The sequence below is a fragment of the Oncorhynchus tshawytscha genome, linkage group LG09, assembly GCF_018296145.1.
Source record: "Oncorhynchus tshawytscha isolate Ot180627B linkage group LG09, Otsh_v2.0, whole genome shotgun sequence".
In the NCBI taxonomy this organism is placed as follows: domain Eukaryota; kingdom Metazoa; phylum Chordata; class Actinopteri; order Salmoniformes; family Salmonidae; genus Oncorhynchus; species Oncorhynchus tshawytscha.
In genome coordinates, this window is record NC_056437.1 from 45,326,088 (window position 1) to 45,353,901 (window position 27,814).

The 27,814-nt window shown below is 42.6% G+C and overlaps 1 protein-coding gene across 1 annotated transcript in view; it reads left to right on the top strand.

The window, feature by feature from the left end:
- Positions 1–25,805, top strand: part of LOC112258024 (F-BAR and double SH3 domains protein 2-like) — a 47,699-nt gene extending 21,894 nt beyond the window's left edge. Inside the window, exons 6-20 of the mRNA XM_024432076.2 lie at positions 12,061–12,194; positions 12,425–12,479; positions 12,606–12,734; positions 12,954–13,076; positions 15,935–16,030; positions 18,857–18,973; positions 19,740–19,841; positions 20,480–20,632; positions 21,255–21,380; positions 23,197–23,280; positions 23,601–23,805; positions 24,119–24,366; positions 24,901–25,117; positions 25,487–25,557; positions 25,669–25,805. Of these exons, the coding sequence (XP_024287844.1) occupies positions 12,061–12,194; positions 12,425–12,479; positions 12,606–12,734; positions 12,954–13,076; positions 15,935–16,030; positions 18,857–18,973; positions 19,740–19,841; positions 20,480–20,632; positions 21,255–21,380; positions 23,197–23,280; positions 23,601–23,805; positions 24,119–24,366; positions 24,901–25,117; positions 25,487–25,557; positions 25,669–25,755 (1,947 nt within the window). The 3' untranslated portion in view covers positions 25,756–25,805. The remainder of the gene's footprint in view (positions 1–12,060; positions 12,195–12,424; positions 12,480–12,605; positions 12,735–12,953; positions 13,077–15,934; positions 16,031–18,856; positions 18,974–19,739; positions 19,842–20,479; positions 20,633–21,254; positions 21,381–23,196; positions 23,281–23,600; positions 23,806–24,118; positions 24,367–24,900; positions 25,118–25,486; positions 25,558–25,668) is intronic.
- The last annotated feature ends 2,009 nt before the right edge of the window (positions 25,806–27,814 follow it).

Below are 27,814 nucleotides of genomic sequence, written 5' to 3' on the forward strand. Positions count from 1 at the left end.
TCAATCTCGCTCGCCCTCTTGCTCTCTCACATGGTTTAGATTATTTGACGCATGTCTCCATTTATACAGCTGATGAGTTGAAATGACTGAAGCAGTTCAGGATATGTGCTTTCTAAAGGAGAAGTCGTCTGTTCTTTGGATACAAACCAGTGTATACAGTGCATTTTGCAAAGTATTAAACCTCTTTTACTTTTTTACAGCCTTATTCTAAAATGGATTAAATCAAACATTTTCCCCATCAATCTACAAACAAAACCCCATAATGACAAGCGAAAACTGGTTTTCTACATTATTCAATATGTATTACAAATAAACAGATACCTTATTTACTTAAGTATTCAGACCCTTTGCTATGATCACATGTATTTATAAAGCCCTTTTTACATCAGCAGATGTCACAAAGTGCAATACAGAAACCCAGCCTAATACCCCAAACAGCAAGCAATGCAGATGTAGAAGCACGGTAGGTAGGATAAACTCCCTAGAGATTCAAAATTGAGCTCATGTGCATCCTGTTTCCATTGATCATCCTTGAGATGTTTCTTCAACTTGATTGGAGTCCATCTGTGGTAAAATCATTTGATTGAACATGATTTAGAAAGGCACACACTTGTCTATATAAGGTCCCACAGTTGACAGTGCATGTCACAGCAAAAACCAAGCCATGAGGTCAAAGGAATTGTCTGTAGTGGCCTCCATCATTCTGAAATGGAATAAGTTTTGAACCACTAAGACTCTTCCTAGAGATGGCTGCCTGCCCAAACTGAGCAATCGGGAGAAGGGCCCTGGTCAGGGAGGTGACCATGAACCCAATGGTCACTCTGACAGAGCTCCAGAGTTCCTCTGTGGAGATGGGAGAAACTTCCAGAAGGACAACAATCTCCGCAGCACTCCACCGATCAGGCCTTTATGGTAGAGCCAGACAGAAGCCACTCTTCAGTAAAAGGCACATGACAACCCGCTTGGAGTTTGCCGAAAGGCCTCAGGAGGCTAAAGAAATGTGGCTTTACACCTAAAACCCTCACAAACCTTTACAGATGCACAATTGAGAGCATCCTGTCGGGCTGTATCATCCCCTGGTACGGCAACTGCACCTCCCACAACCGCAAAGCTCTCCAGAGGGTGGTGCGATCTGCCCAACGCATTACCGGGGGCAAACTTCTCGCCCTCCTGGAGACGAAGGCCAAAAAGATCATCAAGGACATCAACCACCCGAGCCACTGCCTGTTCACCTCGCTATCATCCAGAAGGTGAGGTCAGTACAGGTGCATCAAAGCTGGGACAGAGAGAAGCTGTTTTTCAGTCTATCTCAAGGCCATCAGACTGCTAAACAGCCATCACTAGTACATCAGAGGCTGCTGTCTGTAGACATAGATTAGGAGTCACTGGCCACTTTAAGGAAATTAAACTGTACTCTATACTATGCCACCCTATCTTAGTCCAATGCCTCTTTGACACATTTATATATATTCTTAAATCATTCCTTACTTAGATTTAGGAATGCACATTATAGGGAATATTTAGAGGTGGAAACGTTCCGTGGGAATATGGGAATTAATATTAATACCATTTAAATGCATTGGATATATTTACCATATCATATGGAGACAGAAACATAAACGTTTTACCTTATCATAAGTAGACATAATTGCAAATGATTAAATCCTTCCAATATAACTAAAAAAACAAACATTTTAGTTAGGCATTTAATGAAATGAGTTGACTCTTCACGTGGGATGATTTCACTGAACAACAAAAGAAAGGGAATATTGAAAGATCCATCGCATCTCGCAAAAACGTTTATATCATACATCTGTAAAATGATAGTCTAGAAACTAAAGCTTTTGTTGTCGACCTCTCAGGCTTCCATGTCTTCTCCCTGGACCTTCTCAATGTCCACCTCTTGAACATCAGACTCAACACCCTGACCTGGACTACCTGGAATTTTGACCTTTGACCCTAGATGTAATTTATTTGACCTCCTCTTTCATATGAGCACATATGTTTTGTATGGAAAATTTTGGGGTCCCCTTTTACCAAGGTAACGCCTCTCGAGGCGAGAACCCCGAAAATTTTAAAATTAATTTTTCGTCGTAGGCGAAAAGTTAATATTTTCTAGAGACTAAATAGATTCCGAACGCGCCGATATCAAATTTATACCCGTCGCTTACAATGACAACGTTTCGCCTGATTTCTCACCAGTTCTCACCGAAAATCCTTTTCTCAATTATTTATTTCCCATTGGAATTTTGGATTCTTTTTTTTTTACTGTAATAGGCCATCCTCTGAAATGTGCAGGGCCGAAAGAAAATTTCAATTCCGACACTTTTTCACCATTGTATTAATATTTTAGTGTTTTTTTTGTTACCTAGCCCTGAGTTTCACCTCTTGAGGTAATGTGATAAAAATGTTATATCTCAGGAAATACTGCTCTGAAATCAATTTTTTTAAATTAGAAACGATGGTCTAGTGCTTGCAAGACTCTACACCAATTTTGACAAGTTTTAACGCATTTCTGGGTGTTTTATGATTTCATAATGCTACTCTGGCCTGGGATGACCCGCACTAATTTATTCGGGAACCGGTACCGGGCAAACGACAAATGTTGCAAACGCTTTGCCTTCACTGTCATTTAGAGGACAACGTTGTGTAACTTTAGAGACAAAACTCAACGCAATTGCATATTGGGAACTATTTTTTAATAATATTTTCCCAATTCTGTACTCCCATAGGGGTGCATTAAAATCGAAGCTAATTTGAACCCTTGTATCGTTGTGCCTAGTAGGAGTAGAAACAAATTGAAAATCTGCTCTGTTCCTGTTGATCTAGACCTACAATTTGAGACCATTTGTATAAACATTGGAGCTTTTTTCAGCTGTTCATAGATCCCCAGACAATTTAGAAAAATAGGCCTCAATTGAACGTACAGCCAAAAAGAGCCAGTTTTGAGGGTGCATAGAGCCGTAACTAGGATAGTCACATTGATGTACTTTACATGCTCTGTTATAGTTGATCTAGACCTACAATTTGAGACCATTTGTATAAACATTGGAGCTTTTTTCAGCTGTTCATAGATCCCCAGACAATTTAGAAAAATAGGCCTGAATTGAACGTACACACCAAAACGAGCCAGTTTTGAGGGTGCATAGAGCCATAACTAGGATAGTCACATTGATGTACTTTACATGCTCTGTTACAGTTGATCTAGGTCTACAATTTGAGACAATTTCTGTAAACATTGGAGCTTTTTTGAGCTGTTCATAGATCCCCAGACAATTTAGAAAAATAGGCCTGAATTGAACGTACACCCAAAACGAGCCAGTTTTGAGGGTGCATAGAGCCATAACTAGGATAGTCACATTGATGTACTTTACATGCTCTGTTACAGTTGATCTAGGTCTACAATTTGAGACAATTTCTGTAAAGATTGGAGCTTTTTTGAGCTGTTCATAGATCCCCAGACAATTTAGAAAAATAGGCCTGAATTGAACGTACACCCAAAACGAGCCAGTTTTGAGGGTGCATAGAGCCATAACTAGGATAGTCACATTGATGTACTTTACATGCTCTGTTACAGTTGATCTAGGTCTACAATTTGAGACAATTTCTGTAAAGATTGGAGCTTTTTTGAGCTATTCATAGATCCCCAGACAATTTTGAAAAATAGGCCTGAATTGAACGTACACCCAAAACGCTTCCATGTCTTCTCCCTGGACCTTCTCAATGTCCACCTCTTGAACATCAGACTCTGAGGCCTCATCTTGACTGTCACTTTCCAACCTTGTTGAGGATGGCTTGTTGTTGGGCTCAAAAAGCCTAATTTGCCCAGATGACCACCAATTTTTCAACCTTTGGTTTGGTCAGCCTGTTGCTTGCTTTGGTGTGTGTGTGTTCCCAAACAAGGACCATTCGCCAGACTGCCCAGAACCTTGCCCTCATCCAGGCCACGGTGGAGAGACACAGTTGTGATGAAACCATAGGCCTTGTTAATCTCTGCACCAGACAGCATGCTCTTGCCAGCATACTTTGGGTCTAACATGTAAGTTGCGGCGTGTATGGGCTTCAGGCAGAAGTCTTCATGCTTTTTGATGTATTTCAGAACTGCAGTTTCCTCTGCTTGGAGCAACAGTGAAGTGGGCAGGGCAGTACGGATTTCTTCTCTGACATCTGCAAGCAGACACGATGGCATTGTCTCTCTCAATCCATGCAATGGCTACTGCTATAGGTTTCAGGAGTTTCAGGCTGCTTACCACTCTCTCCCAAAATACATCATCCAGGAGGATCCTCTTGATGGGGCTGACCATATCGGCAGACTGTGATATGGCCATTTCTTAGAGAGACTCTTTCCCCTCCAGTAGACTGTCAAACATGATGACAACACCACCCCAACGGCTGTTGATGGGCAGCTTCAATGTGGCGCTCTTATTCTTCTCACTTTGCTTGGTGAGGTAGATTGCTGCTATAACGTGATGACCCTTCACATAACTAACAATTTCCCTGGCTCTCTTGTAGAGTGTATCCATTGTTTTCAGTGCCATGATGTCCTTGAGGAGCATATTCAATGCATGAGCAGGACAGCCAATGGGTGTGATGTGAGGGTAGGACTCCTCCACTTTAGACCAAGCAGCCTTCATGTTCGCAGCATTGTCTGTCGCCAGTGCAAATACCTTCTTTGGTCCAAGGTCAGTGATGACTGCCTTCAGGGTCATATGCAATGTAGAGACCGGTGTGTCTGTGCTCTTGTAGAATACTGGTTGAGGGGTGGAGATGATTCAGTTAATTATTCCTTGTCCACATACAGTCTGCTTTCTCTATGATTTGCTTGACCTTCACTTTAACTCTTGAACTCTGTATCCAGCAAATGAGTAGATAAAGCATGTCTGGTTGGAGAGGTGTATGCTGGGCGAACAATACTCAGAAATCTCTTTCAATACACATTGCCTGTGAGCATCAGAGGTGAACCAGTTGCATACACAGCTCGAGCAAGACATTCATCACCATTTCTCTGACTACGTTCCTCCATTGAGTAAAAAAAAACTTCTGATTCCAGGAGGACCATGAGCTGTTGCTATCGATAAGGTTTCTGATTCATCATTATCACCTTGAATAGATTTAGTGGGACTTTTGTCAGAAGTTGCTTGTTGTGAGCGCTGAGGGAACTTTAGGCACTTGGCCAGATGATTTTGCATCTTTGTTGCATTCTTCACATATGACTTGGCACAGTATTTGCGAATGTACACAGCTTTTCTACATTAGCTGCAGTGAAATGCATCCATTTTCTTGTAAAGATTTGGAAAAAATGAGTAAAAAGAAACATACAATTCCATGTACAGATAATTAGTTAAACAGTTATATTAAACAACTCCTTTGTAGGATAAATGTTTTAAAATAAACATGTATGGAAAAGGGTGAATTAACACTCCTCAATTAGCAGGCTAAAGCAAACTAAAAACTGACATGGTTGCAAAAGCTAACTAGCATAAAATGTTAACTTTTTGAGTGTAGGGGGCAGGATTTTCGTTTTTGGCTAAAAAACGTACCCATTTGAAACTGCCTATTTCTCAGGCCCAGCCACTAGAATATGCATATAATTGTCAGATTATGATAGAATACACTCTAAAGTTTCCAAAACTGTCAAAATATTGTCTGTGGGTATAACAGAACTGATATTGCAGGCGAAAACCTGAGGAAAATCAAACCAGGAAGTACTGTTTTTCCTGAAAGCTCTCTGTTCCATTGGATGCCTTGCCTCCATTTAAAGGGATATTAACCAGATTACTTTTCCTATGGCTTCCTCAAGGTGTCAACAGTCTTTAGACATAGTTTCAGGCTTTTATTTTGAAAAATGAGCGAGAAAGATAACATCGCGTCAGTGGATAGCTGGGTGTTCGCAGAGTTTTGCTTGCGCAACAGAGTGGGGCAGCCATTGTCTCTCCTTCTCCTATTGAAAAAGCGACAGTCCCAGTTGATATATTATTGATTATATATTTTACAAACAACCTGAGGATTGATTATAAAACATCGTTTGACATGTTTCTGTGGACATTACGGATACTATTTGGAATTTTCTTCTGCGATGTCGTGAACGCTCGAGCCTGTGGATTTCTGAACGTAATGCGCCAAACAAATGGAGGTATTTTGGATATAAAAATAATCTTTATGGAACAAAAGGAACATTTATTGTGTAACTGGGAGTCTCGTGAGTACAAACATCCGAAGATCTTCAAAGGTAAGCGATTTAATCTATTGCTTTTCTGAATTTCGTGACCAATCTACTTGGCTATATTTTGTCGACTGAGAGAGATGTTCTTACATAAACACTTGTTATGCTTTCGCCGAAAAGCTGTATTGAAATCTGACACGCCAGGTGGATTAACAACAAGCTAAGCTGTGTTTTGCTATATTGCACTTGTGATTTCACGAAAATTAAATATTTTTAGTTATTTAATTTGAATTTGACGCACTGCAATTCAGCAGGTGTTGATGAAAATGATCCCACTAACGGGATGGGTGCGTCAAGAAGTTAACAAGTTAAAAATGATTGAAACACACTTTGCTGTAGGCTACTATTTACTAGTTAACACAATCATGTGTGCCATATAAAATAAACGTCCTCTTGCTGTCAACTGCGTTTATTTTCAGCAAACTTAACATGTGTAAATATTTGTATGAAAATAAAATTCAACAACTGCGACGAACTGAACAAGTTCCACAGACATGTGACTAACAGAAATGGAATAATGTGTCCCTGAACAAAGGGGGGGTCAAAATCAAAAGTAACAGTCAGTATCTGGTGTGGCCACCAGCTGCATTAAGTACTGCAGTGCATCTCCTCCTCATGGACTGCACTAGATTTGCCCGTTCTTGCTGTGAGACGTTACCCCACTCTTCCACCAAGGCACCTGCAAGTTCCCGGACATTTCTGGGGGATTGGCCACAGCCCTCAACCTCCGATCCAACAGGTCCCCGATGTGCTCAATGGGATTGACATCCGGGCTCTTCGCTGGCCATGGCAGAACACCGACATTCCTGTCTTGCAGGAAATCATGCAGAGAACGAGCAGCGTGGCTGGTGGCATTGTCATGCTGGAGGGTCATGTCAGGATGAGCCTGCAGAAAGGGTACCACATGAGGGATGTCTTCCCTGTAACACACATCATTGAGATTGCCTGCAATGACAACAAGCTCGGTCCGATGCTGCTGTGACACACAGACCATGACGGACCATCCACCTCCAAATCGATCCCGCTCCAGAGTACAGGCCTCAGTGTAACGCTCATTCCTTCGACGATAAACACGAATCCGACCATCACCCCTGGTGAGACAAAACCGTGACTCATTAGTGAAGAGCACTTTTTGCCAGTCCTGTCTGGTCCTGCGATGGTGGGTTTGTGCCCGTAGACGACGTTGTTGCCGGTGATGTCTGGTGAGGGACCTACCTTACAACAGGCCTACAAGCCCTCAGACCAGCCTCTCGCGGACAGTCTGAGCACTGATGGAGGGACTGTGCATTCCTGTTGTAACTCTGACAGTTGTTGTTGCCGTCCTGTACCTGTCCCGCAGGTGTGATGTTCGGATATACCGAACCTGTGCAGGTGTTGTTACACATGGTCTGCCACTGCGAGGACGATCAGCTGTCAGTCCTGTATCACTCTCTTAGGTGTCTCACAGTACGGACATTGCAATTTATTGCCCTGTCCACATCTGCAGTCCTCATGCCTCCTTGTACTATGCCTAAGGCACGTTCACGCCGATGAGCAGGTACCCTGGGCATCTTTCTTTTGGTGTTTTTCAGAGTCAGTAGAAAGGCCTCTTTAGTGTCCTAAGTTTTCATAACTGTGACCTTAATTGTCTATCGTCTGTAAGCTGTTAGTGTCTTAATGACCGTTCCACAGGTGCATGTTCATTAATTGTTTATGGTTCATTGAACAAGCATGGGAAACAGAGTTTAAACCCTTTACAATGAAGATCTGTGAAGTTATATGGATTTTTACGAATGATCTTTGACTGAAAAGGGTCCTGAAAAGGGGACATTTCTTTTTTTGCTGAGTTTATATTCACTCCACTCAGTATTGTAATCAAAACTTACCAGAAAGCATGTAGTCCTCGGCTCAGAAAGTGTATAGTTTGGGCTCAATAGCATTTCATTAGTGTGCAAGATCTTGAGAATCAGCTGGACATGTTTTTTATTTATTTTATTTCACCTTTATTTAACCAGGTAGGCTAGTTGAGAACAAGATCTCATTTGCAACCTGGCCAAGATAAAACATAGCAGTGTGAACAGACAACACAGAGTTACACATGGAGTAAACAATTAACAAGTCAATAACACAGTAGAAAAAAAATGGAAGAGTGCGCTGTACATGTGATGGAAGAATGTACTGTGCATGCAGAGGGTTGCAATTCCATTGAATTGGGGATAGTTTAACCAAAATATGCCACAAGACCTAGAATTGCCTTGTGTATCCCACAAAAAAAGGTTCACTGTTATAAGCTAACTTTTTTTGATGGATTTATGCAAAATTCCAGGACTGAACTTCCTATGGAAAATTTCCGGAAATTTCCCGGGAAGTTTCTGACCCTTTGCAACCCGACTTAGATGTACGTGTATTTTTGTTGTTGTGTTGTGAAACTGTTGGATATTACTGCACTGTCTGAGCTAGAATCACAAGCATTTCGCTACACCCGCAATAACATCTGGTAAACACGTGTATGTGACCAATACATTTTGAGTTGATTTGAAAAGGCACCTAAAGGACTGTATTTACTTTGCCACCATGGCCTTTTTTGCCTTTACCTCCCTTATCTCACCTCATTTGCTCACATTGTATATAGACTTGTTTATACTGTATTATTGACTGTTTGTTTTACTCCATGTGTAACTCTGTCGTTGTATGTGTCGAACTGCTTTGCTTTATCTTGGCCAGGTCACAATTGTAAATGAGAACTTGTTCTCAACTTGCCTACCTGGTTAAATAAAGGTGAAATAAATTTAAAAAACTCTGACCATGAGAAACAAGATTCTCTGGTCTGATGGAAACAATATTGAACTCTTTGACCTGAATGCCAAACATCACGTCTGGAGGAAACCTGACACCATCCCTACGGTGAAGCGTGGTGGCAGCATTGCGATGGGGGATGTTTTTCAGCAGGGACTGGGAGAACAGCCAGGATCGAGGGGCTGATGAACAGAGCTTGATGAATCTAACAAAATGTGGACATATTTTATTTAACTAGGCAAGTCCGTTACGAACAAATTCTTATTTACAATGACGGCCTAGGAACAATGGGTTAACTGCCTTGTTCAGGGGCAGAACAACCAATTTTTACCTTGACAGCTCAGGGATTCGATCTAGCAACCTTTCGGTTACAGGCCCAACATTCTAACCACTAGGCTACCTGCCGCCCCAAAGTCAAGGGGTATGAATACTTTCCGAATGCACTGTATATACAGGGCCGTGCAAAAGTATTCAGACCCATTGGATTTATTGTGTTACAAAGTGGGATTCAAATGAATTGAATTGTACTTTTTTTTGTCTACAATCTACACAAAATATTCTAATGTCAAAGTGGAAGGAAAAATAGTAACATTTAAAAAAATAAATAACCATGAAATAACTATAAAATATAGTCGTTGCATAAGTATTCAACTCCCTGGGTGAATACATGTTAGAAACACTTTTTGGCATTGATTACAGCTGTGAGTCTTCTTGGGTAAGTCTATAAGAGCTTTGCCCACCTGCATTGTGCAATATTTATTTGCCCATTTATTTTAACCATTCTTCAAGCTCTGTCAACATATTGGGGATCATGACTAGACAGCAATTTAAGTCTTGCCATAGATTTTCACTCTGTCATTAAGAGTGGAGTCGACTACAATGTTGTTGATCCATCCTCTGTTTTCTCCCATCACAGCCATTGAACTCTGTAGCTGTTTTAAAATCCCCAATGGCCTCATGGTAAGACCCCTGTGTCTTTGTGGTTTAATACATACTCCACAGCATAATTATTACCTTGACCATGCTTAAAGAGAGATTCAATGTCTGATTTTGTTATTGTTATCAAATTACCAATCACTGCCCTTTGAGGCTTTCGAAAAGCTCCCTGATGTTTGTAGTTGATTTTATGCTTGAAATTCAATACTTGACGGAGGGACCTTACAGATGTTATATGTATGGGGGACAGAGGAAGTGTTAGTCATTAAAAAAGTGTGTCCATGTAACTTATATGATTTGTTTTCTAAACAAATGTAGGCTTGCCTAAACAAAATGGCTGAATACTTCTGCAACGACTATTTTAGTTATGAATTTATCTTAAATAAATAATCATTCTTCCACTGACAGAGTATTGTGTGTAAATTGACAACAAAAAAAGACACTTAAATCAATTTTAATCCCACTTTGTAACAAAAGTGAAGACATCCAAGGGGGTCTGAATACTTTTGTAAGACACTGTATTAATATATACTTGGTCATAGTTCAGGTGGGCCTTCACACTTCAGCAAACAATGTTTTTCTTGGTATGCTCTTTTCATATACTGGGTCATGTTCAGTTTGGCACACTGGAGCAAAACCTTACCTCCATGTTTTAGTCCATTTTGAAACGTTTTCGCCCCACTGAACATGCCCAAGCCTGGACGCTTTGCTTCAATATCAGCTAAGAGTTGGCCACATGGCCGCCCTGTCCATATGATCACTGGATGTCAGGCTTTGGCCAACACTTGCTCTCTATTTATCTCTATCCATGTTCCGCTGGCTACCATCAACTAGCACCCTCTTGTTCACCCTGACTGACCTAATAGGTATATCATATTTATTCTTAGTACAAACATCTTAGAATGGCTACCAGTGGAACAGGCATGCTTGTCCAGGTATGTTGTTAGTCACATGTACAGGAACGCAGATGTAATTGCAGGGTGGGGGGAGCAGGTAGCTGCCTAGTGGCTATTCATGGTCTGGGGGTAGAAGCTATTGGCCAGTCATCGCCCTGATAGTCCTGCACTGTCTGAGTGAAGGAAGTGAACCATGGCTTGGGTAACTGTATTAGCAATGAGTCAGGATATTTGACATGTTTCACCACATGAGCCATACTGTGCCAGCTGACTATGTGTATTGACCAGCTGACTGTATGTCCTCTGGTTGTTTCTCCAGTAGTGCTGAGCTATTAGTGCTTTTTTTAGGTCTATTTAGGTTTCGGTTAAATGATTTAACAAATTATCACAGTTTTTGGTTGCGACAATTTTTTTAAAACATGAAATGCATTATGAGATAATGACGTTACATTGATTTTAGAGCTTTTAATGGAAATTCCAAAGCCAAAAATAGTGAACATTGATAATATTTCATTGTCTCTGTCAGGTCCACATTGGGTAGACATCAATAGAAAAATAGGAAATTACTATGCAATATTTCAGCTACTTAGTTTTTATTTGATGGCTTTATTATTGTTCATTCCTTAAAGTAATCATCTCTGCTCAGGCAGTAGCAGGCAGCCAGGCCATATAACACCTATGTGCTCCCCATACTGTACGGTCTTCGTATTTTGCCAAACTGCATATTATGCTGCAGAGCTGGCTGACAATCATTTTACTAGTTCTTCAAAGTTGATACGGCATACTTTCACGAACTGTCTCTGTCCCTCTTGTCGTTGTGTACATTACTCTCTCATGTGGTCTATGCAGTCTGTGTATCTAACCTAATGTAGCAGGTGTAAAATGTATCCGTCCAAAGATCTGTATATAATGACGAGATGCTCCCGTTTACCGCCTAACAATGGGAGTTGTTGTCCCAAAGGCGGGAATGCAGGCGACAAGCTTAGGTCCAAACTAAGCCAATAGACTTCGCATTGGGCTTATTTCTGACAGATCTTGGCCAAAGTGAAACCTCTCACTTTCCCTCTTCCTCTCTGAGCCGTCTGTCTAAATGGAATTCAAGTAATTGAACCGACATCAGTCAATTGGTTGTTTAATAACAGAAAACCCCCAGAAAAGTTGGTTAATCGCTCAGCACTATTCTCCAGAGTACTCACCAGCTGACTGTATGCCTTCTGGTTATTTGTTCAGTGTATTGACCAGCTGATGCTGGTGCAGGCAGAGCTGCAGGACTCGGTGAAGGAGCTGGCTAAGACCAGGAAGAAGTATCAGGAGACAGAGACCATGGCCCAGGCCGTCAGGGACAAGGCCGAGCAGGACGCCAAGTACGTGCACGCACACACACAAACTAAAAAATCCTACCCCTACGGCCTTGTGGAGATTTGAGAGGATCAGATGGGTAACATCTGAGGGAAAGGTGGAGCTATTGCCGTAATGCTACCTATCCAATCCTCACGAATGTACAGGAGTGACAATGTGAAAGATTATAGGGAATCATTGGTCTTGTGTGACTCTGTTCACATATATGTTCCATCTCTCCCTCTGTTCTGTCCAGGTCCAAACTGAGTCTCTTCCAATCCAGGTCCAGTCTGCAGAGGGCAAGTGTAAAGGTGAGAGAATTAAATGAATCCATTTTATGTATGGCCAATTGGCCATGACTACAAACTCAAGTGCATATGGGAATGGAGAAAAAAAGTACAACTATCAAACTAAGTTACTGACGTGCATGTTTTCAGCTGAAAGCCAAGAGGAGTGAGTGTAACTCCAAAGCCACCCATGCCAGGAACGACTATCTCCTCACGCTAGCTGCGGCTAACGCTCACCAGCAGCGCTATTACGACACTGACCTGATCGACTGCATTAAGGTGAGGCGTTGGCACACACAAAGTATGCGGGCATTCCAGGTACTTTTTTTTGCAGTTGCCTCATATCTCAGGTGATTGCTGTGTCATAGTTAGCATGACTGCAAAAACAGGCTACCTGGAATGCCACCACCAGTGTGCGAGTGTGTGAGATGGAGGGTTATTGCTGCATTACTGATAAATTACAAGGTAAGTTATTTCCCTGTTTACTGCGCTCCTCAGGTCCTGGATGGGAGCATCTATGAGCAGGTGAAGGACTACCTGGTCTCTCTATGCCAGATGGAGCTTGAGTCCTATCAGGCTGTTCACAACACTTTCAACATCCTCCTGGAGAACTCCAACAGGGTGAGCGCACGCAAACTAGCCCAGTGGCCGTGTGTCAAGTGTCTCGAAGGAGCGCTGATCCAGAATCAGTTTAGCCTTTTAGATGAAAAAAATGTATAGGAAATGGAATTTGAACGGGGAATTCTGAGATGCTTGATACTAATGGCCCCAGGTATTATCCTTCATTGAACTAGCCTGGACCAAGATCTGTTTGTGCTGTTTTGCCAACTCCTATGGTCTAATGATATTGGCTATACAGCACAAACCAGGCTTTTATTGGAGTTTTTTTTTAATTTTTTACTTTGGGAGAGAGTTTCTATGCAGAGAATGCTGGGAAGTCGGTGTAACAGGTGGTTAGTCCAGAACCTTGTCTGAAAGCTGAAGGATTGCATTAACACCCCTGAGCTAATGCCTAGGCTTTAGCTCAGTGTGCAGGAGACCCAGATTCAAAACCCAGATGGTCAAGTTAGCATGTATACCATTGTTTAGGTCCATATTTTTCTTTTAAAGCTAGAATTGTTCATTTAAACAATAACAAAGCATCTCCCCACCCCTGTTTTGCTAAAAAGCTCAGGGATAGGGCTAGAGAGTTATGCATGCAACAACTGACCCTCCATGATATCAAATGTATAGCTTTAACCATGTTTTGAGGCTATACAAGTGAGGCTATACGACCATTAAACAAAGCTCATGAGGCATTTATAAATGATCTTCTTGACAAATCTATGGGTATAATATAATTTAAGTCCAAAAATGTATGTAGCAATTATGGAATCTAGCTTTAAAGATTTAGAGATGACTTATCCCAATACGCTGTTGTCTTCCTACCTATTCAGTTACCCCTCAGCAATCTTAGTCCTGGGCTCTTGGGGTCATCTTGTGTTTCTGTAACCCGACTGTAGTTTACAGTTAGTTTCCGCTCAACCCAGCATGAACGTACAGTACCAGTCAAAAGTTTGGACACCTATTCAGGGTTTTTCTTTATTTTTAGTATTTTCTACCTTGTAGAATAACAGTGAAGACATCAAAACTATGAAATAACACATATGGAATCATGTAGTAAACAAATTAAAATATATTTTAGATTCTTCAAAGTAGTCAACCTTTGCCTTGATGACAGCTCTGCACACTCTTGGCATTCTCTCAACCAGCTTCACCTGGAATGTTTTTCCAACAGTCTTGAAGGAGTTTCCACCATATGCTGAGCACTTGTTGGCTGCTTGTCCTTCACTCTGCGGTCCAACTCATCCCAAACCATCTCAATTGGGTTGAGGTTGAGTGATCAAATAGCCCTTACACAGACTGTTGGTGTGTTGGGTCATTGTCCTGTTGAAAAACAAATGATAGTCCCACTAAGCGCCAACCAGATGGGATGGTGTATCGCTGCAGAATGCTGTGGTAGCCATGCTGGTTAAGTGTTCCTTGAATTCTAAATAAATCACAGACAGTGTCACCAGCAAAGCACCCCCACACCATCACACCTCCTCCTCAATGCTTCATGGTGGGAAATACACATGCAGAGATCATCCGTTCACCTACTCTGCGTCTCACAAAGACATGGCGGTTGGAACCAAAAAACTCAATTTTGGACTCATCAGACCAAAGGACAGATTTCCACTGGTCCAATGTCCATTGCTTGTGTTTCTTGGCCCAAGCAAGTCTCTTCTTCTTATTGGTGTCCTTTAGTAGTGGTTTCTTTGCAGCAATTTGATCATGAAGACCTGATTCACACAGTCTCTCTGAACAGTTGATGTTGAGATGTCTGTTACTTGAACTCTGAAGCATTTATTTGGGCTGCAATTTCTGAGGCTGGTAACTCTAATGAACTTATCCTCTGCAACAGAGGTGACTCTGGGTCTTCCTTTCCTATGGCGGTCCTCATGAGCCAGTTTCATCATAACGCTTGATGGTTTTTGCGACTGCACTTGAAGAAACCTTCAAAGTTCTTGAAATGTTCCGGATTGACAAACCTTCATGTCTTTGAAGTAATGATGGACTGTTGTTTCTCTTTGCTTATTTGAGCTGTTCTTGCCATAATTTGGACTTGGTCTTTTACCAAATAGCTATCTTCTGTATACCACCTCTACCTTGTCACAACACAACTGATTGGCTCAAACGCATTAAGAAGGAAAGACATTTCACAAATGAACTTTTAACAAGGCACACCTGTTAATTGAAATGCTTTCTAGGTGACTACCTTGTGAAGCTGGTTGAGAGAATGTCAAGAGTGTGCAGAGCTGTCATCAAGGCAAAGGATGGCTACTTTGAAGAACACTGCATGATTCCATATTTGTTATGTCATTGTTTTGATGTCTTCGCTATTATTCTGCAATGTAGAAAATAGTAAAAATAATGAAAATCCCTGGAATGAGTAGGTGTGTCCGAACTATTGACTGGTACTGTGTATATGCAGGGAGGCAGCGAGCTGTAGGTGCCAGATCCCACAGAGGGGTCAGATTTCTACCAGCTGACTCATATAGTTCCTCTTTCACTGTGACGCCACAGCAGGCTGTGTGTGTGGGTGTATAGTTTTGACCTCTCTCTGGTAATCTTCCTATGACCCTTGAGGTGACCGTGAATGCTCCCCTGTGACTTTAGGTCAAGCTTTAGGTCGCGCTCTGCTCTGACCGTCAGTGGTCCTTTGATGGCCCTGGCTTAAATAAGAACAGTGTGGTCACTCGCCGATGACATAATAAACTCTCAAAGGAGTTTAAGGCCTCTTCTGTCATGATAATGAGTTTTATCTATTCTAATCCCTTTATGCCTCTTTCAGATTATCAGTTGCTTCTATTGTGCTGTATTATGAGGTTAACTAAATGGCTATGTGTGCGTGTCTGCATGTGTGTGTGCATCTGCGTATGTTCGTGTGTTCTCTTCAGATGATGCAGGACTTTCACCAGCAGCAGTTTGTACAGCAGAACCAAGTGTTCCACAGTACCCCAGCCATCCTCTTCCAGCCCATCAACACTGACATGGTGGGTAGTAGTGCTACGCTAATGCTACTTCTCTCATGGAACGTGTTGGCTAGTGCTACGCTACACACTAGCTATGCTAAAGCTACCCTCTTGTAGAACCCCTGGTCCTTCTTCACTGCTAGGCTAGCTAACCTGCTCTACCGTACATGCTTGTGCATATGTGTAACCAAGTTGAATTTGTAGGCTCACTCAACTTGAAATGCCTCTCCCCATGCCATTGAATTGCTAGCTTTTCTTTGGCGTAGCTGGCTAAGGCATTGCGAGACAGGATTGGGATTTGTAAAATCCATCACAGTAGTGGACCTGTGAGGGAGGAAGCAAGCTGTTAAATGACAGTGACGTCCATTACATGCAATGCTTGTGTTTTGGTGAGTGTGTTTGTGTTGCACGCAGTTAAAAAATAAAAATGTTTAAGGGGTGGATCAGCTTAATATTGCGGAAAGAATGTTCGCTTCCAATGTAATTGTCTGCATCATTTCCAATCCCCCATATTGTTTGGTAAATATATATATCCATAAACACATGCATACATATACACATATATACATACACATACCTATATAGACAGACTTTTTAAAAAGAATATACCTTTATTATTATTCCCTGCAAACCCTACCGCCGATCCCCCAATTGGAGTAAACTAAAAAACACTTCTGCTTTTACCTTCAATTTATACATCTTATACACACTCTACAGACAGTCTACTTTACAATAGCTCTCTTGTTTGTTCTTAGTCCTTTCTCTATTTCTGATGTCTATCCAGTTTGATTTCTATTTGTAACTATGCTATTTCACAAAAGTTCCGAACCTATATACATTTTACAGATCCCGTATGCTTTACAATGTTTATCTTGTTATTAGTCCCACCCTTCAGCTCCATTCAACCCCTCCCATCTATCTCTCAACATCATCCATTTCGGATTTCTATTTGCCATATATTTTTCAACTGTGCTGTGATGCTTCACAAAATAATTGAACCTTCCTATTTTCATAGCTTCTACAGATTGTAAATTAAAAATAAACATTTTTGCTAAAATAATTATTATATTATTGATTGATTTTGACTATGGCTTTTCAAATCACCCAGTATTGCTATCTGTAGCGTTAGTTCTAGGCAAATGTTGCAATTCTTCAGCCATTCCTGGACCTGTGACCAAAAACGAGCTACATATGTACAATACCAAAATAAATTATCTAATGACTCTGCCTCCTCACAGCAGAATCTGCAGAGCTGGGAAGATTGTATCCTCCATATATATAACATTATATTAGTTGCAAGAATTTTGAATAGTAGTTTAAATTGAAAAATTCAAAGTTTTGAATCTGCCGTTGTTTTGCGTATCAATTCATTGCACGCAGGTTTGTTTGTATGTTATATGGTGTGCATGCGAGCCCCAGAGGAACATGTTCTCAACTGACCCAGCCTGCCAGTCAGTCTGTCTGCCCACCAGTGCACTTTTCCGCATCCTCTGCCGCCTGCAGAGGGTGTTTGTCTCCAAGACCCTTGTTGTTTTCCGTTGGTAGTGAAACAAGCGGTGGCCTGTTCCTAAAGAAAACATTTAGTGATGCAGTTGCACCCTCCACCTCCCTCAAACCTACCCCCCCTTTCCCCTCCCTAAACAATGTGACAGAGGTATCCGTATCTGGCTCTCGCTCTCTCCCTCGCCTGGCTCTCGCTCTCTCCCTCGCCGGCTCTCGCACTCTCCCTCGCTGGCTCTCGCACTCTCCCTCGCTGGCTCTCGCACTCTCCCTCGCTGGCTTTCTGTTCTTTTTTGCTCTGGCTCATTATTTTGTGAGGGCTTAGAGATTAATCAGCTGTGTGCGCATGAATCATGCCAGGGGTCATCATCAGTCATGGTGTATTGGTCAACTCCTTCCTGAGGAGAGGTGAGACCAAACTTTGTGGTCCTGTTGCGCATGTCCATCAGATGGCCAGTGATCTCTGTTCATTACCAAGTGCAATGGAAAATGTTTAAAATCATTTTGTATTAGGAAACAAAAATTACCGTTTGATTATTAGACAAGTCCAAGGACGTCCCTCCCCGTTTCAGTACGTTTTCTTCTGTTTGGTGGACAATGAACACTTAGTGTTACAGAACGTTCTGATATAAGTCTATTATGTAGAACGAATATGATTGTAGGTCATGTAGACTAGAGAACCGTGTCAGCTCTATTCCTTTATATTTTGAAGTGTTCAGAACATATCACATTACACATCAGAGAGGCCTGGACTGAGACTTCAGGCCTTGTAGATGAGTTGTGGAGAGAAATAAGAACAAGATTATTCCATTTTTAAATCTGGAATTTATGTTTTTCTGATCGCCTTTTAATCCTATATTATTGGAATCAACCTACCCCCGAGCAAATATCAGACATTTCACATTGTACTGATTACATCCCTGATTTAGAGACCTTGCCTCTCATCCCATTGGGATGTGGATTGGCTGTGTTCCTCTTGTGAGGTCATCCATAGAGGAAGTGCTTTCCTCTAGGTTGTTTTCCTTTCGACACAAACACACACTGTTTCGTCGTCTGCCTCAATAGTGGAATAATGTTTTTTACTACGCCACCTTGAGTTCATTCCTCAAAAATCTAATTTCATAATATTTGCCAACATTCACCCTCAAACAAATATCAGCTCCAATATCCAACCATAAATATTTAGGTGAATGTCTGTTTTATATGTACCATATATTATATATGTCTTTTTGACTTATTTTAATAGATGCACGGACAGATACGGATGCTGAATATGTTTAGCTGAATATTATCAATTATTATTCAACTCTCTCTCTTCCTCCCCTATACATCATCCCTGGTCACTAGGTTGGGCAGTTGCAGAAGGAGAGTGGCACAGTGGAGGAGCACAGTCTGGATAAGGAGGCACGGAAGTGGGCGACCCGAGTGGCACGAGAACACAAGAGCATCATCCACAGTCAGAGGGTGAGAGAGAGGGAGGAAAAGAGAAAGGGATGGACATTTTAAAAAGTGAGAGCGAGGGATCGCCTATTCAAAGTGTCTCAGAGTAGGAGTGCTGATCTAGGAAAAGTTCTGCCTTTTAGATAAGATTACATCGACTCATAGACTTTATGAATACGGGCTCAGATTTGTTCAACTTCAGTACACTTCCAACTGACTCAACACGGAGATATCATTAACCCAATATAAAATACTAATAATTAATCAGTTTTATGATGCTTGCACTGTGTCAGAGGGAAGGGAAGTGAAAACGTTTAGGAAACGTTCGAACCATCGCCCTACTGGCCTGATGGTTTGTTGTTAAAATTTGGTGATAAGATAACGGATGTAGGTAGTTCTTGGCCAAACTCTGACAAGTGTTTTCCAGTAAACCAGGATGTAACATGGCCCTTTAACAACCCCGTGACTTGAAATTATATTAAATGAGTCATGCTTTATCTGTGAGTTTTACAATTTCTTCTATTCACTGTAATGTTGTCTACCATTTATTACTTGATTATTTCAGCGTTTCTCATTTTCATGGCCCTATTGTTTTAACATTTCCTGCTTTTGATTGTGATTTGGTTCCTTCTTTTCATTGTGCGGTGGTGTAGTTTCTTTTAAGATTTGTCATAGGTTTTGTCTGTAATGGAAACCTATTCCCTACTGTACTATGCAGGGAATAGGGCTCCATATCAGATGCAGCCATTAAGATGAGTTTGTTCTCTACCTGTTACCTGTGACCTTTCAGGCCCTGGAGGACTATGGGACCCAACAGGGGCTTTCGGAGCAGAACCGCAGCGAGCTAGAGCTCAAGATGGAGGAGGCCAGGGAGAACCTGCGGAGAGCAGAGGTAAACTTGTGCGTGTGTGTAGTGAAGTTTAGTAGGATTGTTGTGATTTTATTTTTTATTTATTTAACTAGGCAAGTCTGTTAAGAACAAATTCTTATTTACAATGACGGCCTACACCGGGCCAATTGTGTGCCGCCCTACGGGACTCCCAATCACGGCAAGTTGTGATATAGCCTGGATTCGAACCAGGGTCTCGCCTCTAGCACTGAGATGCAGTGCCTTAGACCGCTGCGCCACTCGAGAGCAATGAGGTAGCCCTGCCTGTGGCTTAAAATCTGTCACCCTTGGCCCAAGAAGGAGACGTTGGTTTCCTGAGCAGGAGACCATGGTTATGATTCCACCAGTGCTCACGTGTGTGTGTGATCCCTTACTGAGGTTTGTTTATCAGTGGGCCAGCAGGTTGTCTCACCTTAGACTTTCTTGCCTCTGATGTCCCCTGTTGGTGGATAAGGCAGAATACATCCAACATAGTTCTAAGGGAGCTTTTTATTATAGCATTAGTCATTACTAGGGTTGCAAAATCCCAGGTTTTCCAGAAATCCCAGTTCGTAGATTCCTGGAATTAGGAGGGAATAAAAGCATGAAATTCATAATATGACAAAATAAGCATGAAATTCATAATATGTCACTAACTCCAGACCGTGAAGCTGAAGGCAGATGCTCGTCTGGCTCTACTGAGAGAGGCAGGCATCACAGTGGAGACGTGGCTGAAGAGCGCCATGAACCAGGTGATGGAGGAGCTGGAGAATGAGCGGTGGGCCAACCTAAATGCCCATGATCTTTCACTCTCCGTGAGTCACAAAACACACATGTATTCAAATACGAGACAAAATTTCATACACACAAACGCATCTCGATTTGTCATTTTGTCCCCTTTATACCTGCCTACTGGAATTTGCCGGTCTCAGGTAAATCCCATAAGGGAGCTGAGGTGTGTCTTTAAGACACTGTTTCTCAACCTTAAAGTGCTAGCTTAGCCTGTGCTAGCTTAGCCTGTGCTGTGTTTGTGTTTTGAGATTGACTAGCCTTGTGAAACCAAGCTAACAGTATGTGAGCTTGCGAGATCAGGTTGATTTAACAAGGCTACAAATTTTGCAGTCACCGATCACTGATCTACAAACCACCTTCTCACTATGTCACTTCTCAAACTCATTCCACGGAGGGCCGGGTGACTGCAGGTTTTCGCTCCTCTCTTGCACTTGATTGATGAATTAAGGTCATTAATTAGCAAGGAACTCCCCTCACTTGGTTGTCTAAGTCATAATTGAAAGGATAAACAAAAAAAACAGCAGGAACTAGGCCCTCCATGGAATGAGTTTGACACTCCTGCACAAGGTGATCGAAAGTATCGATTCTGCGGCTTCCCTTGCTCAAAGGGATCCTCTACAACTTGCTGTGTGTGTGTGTTTTTAGGGTACAGGTGACCTAGAGAGGGAGGAGGATGAAGATAGTGGAGAGGTGTTGGACGACAGCAGCTCCAGCCCCTCCAGTACCCTCAGGAACTACCCCCTCACCTGCAAAGTTCTCTACTCATACAAGGTACCCACACACACACAGAGTGCTTTCCTATTATCTTTAAGCTGGCAATTAACTCAACACCTTAGATGCGGTGCAGTATGGTACCGTACCTCGTACCATATACAGTGGGGAGAACAAGTATTTGATACACTGCCGATTTTGCAGGTTTTCCTACTTACAAAGCATGTAGAGGTCTGTAATTTTTTATCATAGGTACACTTCAACTGTGAGAGACCGAATCTAAAACAGAAATCCAGAAAATCACATTGTATGATTTTTAAGTAATTCATTTGCATTTTATTGCATGACATAAGTATTTGATCACCTACCAACCAGTAAGAATTCTGGCTCTCACAGACTTGTTAGTTTTTCTTTAAGAAGCCCTCCTGTTCTCCACTCATTACCTGTATTAACTGCACCTGTTTGAACTCGTTACCTGTATAAAAGACACCTGTACACACACTCAATCAAACAGACTCCAACCTCTCCACAATGGCCAAGACCAGAGAGCTGTGTAAGGACATCAGGGGTAAAATTGTAGACCTGCACAAGGCGAGGATGGGCTACAGGACAATAGGCAAGCAGTTTGGTGAGAAGGCAACAACTGTTGGCACAATTATTAGAAAATGGAAGAAGTTCAAGATGACGGTCAATCACCCTCGGTCTGGAGCTCCATGCAAGATCTCACCTTGTGGGGCATCAATGATCATGAGGAAGGTGAGAGATCAGCCCAGAACTACACGGCAGGACCTGGTCAATGACCTGAAGAGAGCTGGGACCACAGTCTCAAAGAAAACCATTAGTAACACACTACGCCGTCATGGATTAAAATCCTGCAGCGCACGCAAGGTCCGCCTGCTCAAGCCAGCGCATGTCCAGGCCCGTCTGAGGTTTCCCAATGACCATCTGGATGATCCAGAGGAGGAATGGGAGAAGGTCATGTGGTCTGATGAGACAAAAATAGAGCTTTTTGGTCTAAACTCCACTCGCCGTGTTTGGAGGAAGAAGAAGGATAAGTACAACCCCAAGAACACCATCCCAACCGTGAAGCATGGAGGTGGAAACATCATTCTTTGGGAATGCTTTTCTGCAAAGGGGACAGGACAACTGCACCGTATTGAGGGGAGGATGGATGGGGCCATGTATCGCGAGATCTTGGCCAACAACCTCCTTCCCTCAGTAAGAGCATTGAAGATGGGTCGTGGCTGCGTCTTCCAGCATGACAACGACCCATAACACACAGCCAGGGCAACTAAGGAGTGGCTCTGTAAGAAGCATCTCAAGGTCCTGGAGTGGCCTAGCCAGTCTCCAGACCTGAACCCAATAGAAAATCTTTGGAGGGAGCTGAAAGTCCATACTGCCCAGCGACAGCCCCGAAACCTGAAGGATCTGGAGAAGGTCTGTATGGAGGAGTGGGCTAAAATCCCTGCTGCAGTGTGTGCAAACCTGGTCAAGAACTACAGGAAACGTATGATCTCTGTAATTGCAAATAAAGGTTTCTGTACCAAATAAGTTCTGCTTTTCTGATGTATCAAATACTTATGTCATGCAATAAAATGCAAATGAATGACTTAAAAATCATACAATGTGATTTTCTGGATTTTTGTTTTAGATTCCGTCTCTCACAGTTGAAGTGTACCTATGATAAAAATTACAGACCTCTACATGCTTTGTAAGTAGGGAAACCTGCCAAATCGGCTGTGTATCAAATACTTATTCTTCCCACTGTAGGTCCTGTGAGCAGCATGCAGCTCCAACCTATAATATATTAACGTAATTGACTGGGGCAGTCTTGCAGTAATGAAACATGACCTCTTTCCTCTCTCTTCTCTCCCAGGCGTCTCAGCCAGATGAGCTGACCATCGAGGAACAGGAGGTGCTGGAGGTTATCGATGATGGGGACATGGAGGACTGGGTCAAGGTACAGAGCGCTTTTCAAGAGTGACGCTACCTCAGTTTGTGTTTTAACTACAATAAAGCAAGTGGTACTCTGAAGTCATATCATACTCCTACTGTACACATCAGGGGTTGTGTCCAGTGGGGAGAGAACTTTTTTGAAACAGAGTGAAATAGGGAGGTACTACTTAACTTGTTCAATAAGAACTTTGTTTTGTTTTCCATTACAAAACATGTTGCTGCAGTGTGCCCTGCTATCACTGACGATAACCCTGTGTGTGTGTGTGTGTGTGTGTGTGTGTGTGTGTGTGTGTGTGTGTGTGTGTGTTCCAATATTGTCTCCAGGCCAGGAACCAGACAGGCCAGGTGGGCTATGTCCCGGAGAAGTACCTGCAGCTGCCCTCGTCCAACAGCCTAATGAGCATGCTCCAGTCTCTGGCCGCCCTGGACGCTCGCTCCCACTCCTCCAGTAACTCTACCGAGCCCGAGCTGGCCGAGTCAGAGCTACACACGCTGGGCACACCTATCGCCAACGGAGATTCCAGTGGTGGTGAGAGAGAGTGAATTTGGCCGAAACGTTTGGAGCAGCATGACTCAACGTTCTCTCACGGGCGAATCCTGACCTTCACTTAAGTCCAATTTTCACTTAGTCATGCATTGATGTCAGTGGGAGATGAAAGGAAATTGGATTTAAGTCAAAGTTAGGATTCGCCCCACATTGAATAAACAATGTCATTGAGATGTTGTGACCATTGCTTTTTTAAATGTTCTCTTCATTTTGATCTCTTCCTTGCTCTCTTACTCTCTCTTTCCCCTTCCACCTCCCCTTTTCACCTTTGCTCTCTCCCCCTCGCCACCCTCAGTGTGCTTCGCCAAGGCCCTGTACGACTACGCGGGCCAGACAGGTGAGGAGCTCTCGTTCCCTGAGGGTGCCATCATCCGTGTGCTGAGCCGCGAGACCTACGAGGATGACGGTTTCTGGGAGGGCGAGTTCAATGGCACCGTGGGTGTCTTCCCTGCTGTGCTTGTGGAGGACCTTCTGGCAGCGGGTAGTGCCGGTGGAGACAGCGAGAATGGCGACGTCTTAGGAGAGGCCAGCAGCAATCCGCAGGTACACACATGTATGCAATCACCATAGGAGCTGTTTACCATACAGATGGATAGAGGACTAGTGCCCAAAAGCCCGTTTTAGCATGGGCAGCACCATTGAGGATTTTCACCATTTTGTTGAACTAGTCAACTGGGTGGGACTTCCTATGGGTTAACCTGGATGGAATTATATGATCCTTCCTTATCATTAGCCAACCTTTGCTTTATAGCTGTTCAAACAACACACTACAGGTGGCAGTATGCATTCTTTCAGTTTGTTTACCAACTCATAGAAGTAGTAGAAGACAATGTACCACTACAAAATGGAGATGGCCTCAACGGCGCTGCCCATGCTATCACAGACGCCATAATGGGACAGATACAATGTTGTGTCCTCTATCTATTTACACACATGAATCATTGAGTGAATGAATGGAGAAAAAAAGGTTCTCACGGCTCACATTCTCATCCATACAGTATACGTCATAAAGATACTGTATAACAGTATCAATATATTACTGTTTTATTTCATTCTGTGGTGTGCGCTGTCTTCCAGGCATCCCCCGCTCCTCTTTCCGAGTGCTCTCCACAGAGTCCCTTCCTTCTGGGCCCGTTCCATAGCAGCCCCTGTAAGAGCAGCCCCCTCCTGACCCCCACTCTGCCCTCGCCCCAGTCTAGCCCCTCCAGTGCCAGCGCCTCCCCCATACCCCGCCCCCCCTCCATCAACGGCCACCATAGGCCACCGCCCGCACCACTCAAAGGCCACTTGCAAAGTAAGAACCACTCCTCAAAGGCTGACTATTTATTATTTTGTACTTCAAATGTTATTGCAATGCATATGATTCTTTGCCTGGTCCCAGATCTGTTTTGTGCTGTATTATAGTCCATGGCATGACAACAAGCATAGGAGTTGGTAAGACGGCACAACCAGATCTGGGACCAGGCTATGTTATTTATCATAATAAATGCATGTAAAAAAGTAGGGACGTGGACAAGTAATAAACAGCATGGATTTTAAGAGTCCTCATTCTGAGATTTGACACATCTGGGTTTTTTTCATTAAGGCACAATGTCACTACCCTGTAGTGATTTCTATGCCAAGATGTGGTGATGATGACTCTGTCTGCCCCCCTCACCTTCAGGTCCTGCCCAGAACTCCACCCAGCCCCCCAGGTACCCAACAGATGGTGGTGCGGGGGGCACCATTCGACCTGTAAGTCACACTGTATGGATACTGACCCTTGTCCAGTTTGAAAATACTCGTTGTTGAGGTTCCACTTGGCGCTCAAAGGAATAACCTAGCTTGTTTGTATGTTATGGACAGGTCCGCGCTGCACCGCCGCCCCCCAAGCCGCAGCAGCCTCGTGGCCAGGTGAAGAAGAGGGAGGAAGTGGAGATCACACTGGTGTAACACCGCCGCCGAGATCAGACCTGGTGGATCCAGGTCCCTGACCGACTGACCCCCCAGGGAGAGACAACAGGCTCCAGAGACCCTGAACCAACCAGGGGTTATCCCCACTCCCCACCGGAGAGGCTCCATGAGGTAGCCCAAAATTTGGTTTGTCTCCCTCCACACAGTCCAAAGCCAGTAGGGCTGAAACGTTGTGCGGTGCGGAGAACCCAAATAATTGTGCAATTGACACTGTTTCCAAATTCCAACCCCACATCCCATTTTCTAGTTCTCTTTATTATTTTTCTCTGTTACCCATCTTTTTCCTTGGTCTACACCTCCTTTTTCTCTGTGCTGTATTCTAACTCTGTGTTCTCTACCTCTTTCTCTCTCTCTGGCTAGCTCCCTCACCTTCATAACTGGGCATTGAGCAATGGGGGGGGGTCTCGCTCTTGTTCGAGCAAGATATCGCCATTGGATTACTATTCAACAAAGTGTTACTGATTTTGTGAGAGGATTGTACATTTGTCAATGTTTTTTTTAAAACACAGCTAAATTCCAAGCCAGATCTCTGTTTGGTTCTTGGTAGATTGTGTTAATGTTGTCTCCGCACATTTCAGGGAAATTGACAACACGGTAAAGGCGGGTATCACTCCTGTACCTGAAATACGTCTTTAAAAAGTGTTTCCAACATTTCATAAACAAGGGAAAAGTGGCAATTTTGGAGGGGTGTAATTGTTTAAGATAGGAATAGCCCCATTGAGGGCAAAATCTGGGTCACACTGTGAAACTAGAACAAAACTGCCCCTGACATGTCAATTTTACTACTCTTCTAAATGTATTTGTACAACTTCCTTGTGTTAAAACTTGGGACATTTCAAGATTGCCAGGGCCAGTCTATAGTGTATGTATGAGTAAATGTAGACTAAATGTGCTACTTTTTGTTGTAAAAACAAGGATCTAACTATGTTGTCATCAATACTAATCTAGGCGTAAACTAGCCAATAATGGTTGCTGGTGAGAATAGTTTTTTCAGTCAGGAATGCAGACTGGGTCGCAGTTCAAGACGGAAAGCATCGCAAGGTGATTTGCAGTTGTGCGGTGCGTCCCTGGGTCAGACCATGAGTCAGACGTGCCTTAAAGTTCCCGGAAGAGAATCTCCATAGTTCCTAATTCCCTACAGGAAGTGTGAACTGACTGAAATACTGAAGCACTTTTTTGATATTCTGTTAATGCTCTTTTCAGTATTGCTGCTTGGTCTCTCTTGTGGTTGCTGCATTGTTTGTCTACTTTAATTTTTTTTGCTCAATCTATATCGGTATGAGTATTGTTCTCCTTGTGAAATGCATTTGATTTGTCACCAAAAAATATATATATCTGTTTACGTTGTGAGGTATGATTGATTTTATTTGATGTATGCCTTTTAATTGTATCTTTTAAATATTAATAGTTTACAGAGCTTTGAGATGGATAGCTGTGCAGCAATTTTACATTAAGGATTAAAACATACGGAAACGTATAAATTGTTGATCATAGGAAATCAGGAATCTGTCAGCCACGTTGCTGTGTTCTCGTTGATCTCCTTGAGATTTGAATGTCAAACTTATTTTGAAGTTTACCCTGTTATATTGAAAAAATACATGTGGTTGTGAAATACTTTGACACAACCATGAAGTAGTTTTTTGTCATTATGTTCCTGATTTATTTTCAGTATCTTCAGAGATACGGTAGAAACAAACGGCCCACTCTGATGTAGCATCTGCAGCAATAGCAGAAAATCTAAATTATTTAATTGGATATTAAGAATTTTTTTGTTAAAATAAATATGGAATAAAATTGGCTGAAATCACATTTTGTTCTGTTTTATTCAACATTTCACAAAATAATCGTGGGTTTCCACTAGATGCCACAGACACGAAGTCAACATTGGCTATAAACTTTCACTCAACGTCAACAAAACAAAGGAGATGATTGTGGACTTCAGGAAACAACAGAGCGAGCGCCCTGCTATCCACATCTATGGGACAGCAGTGGAGAAGGTGGCAAGGTAAGTTCCATCAGCGTACAAATTGAAATGGTC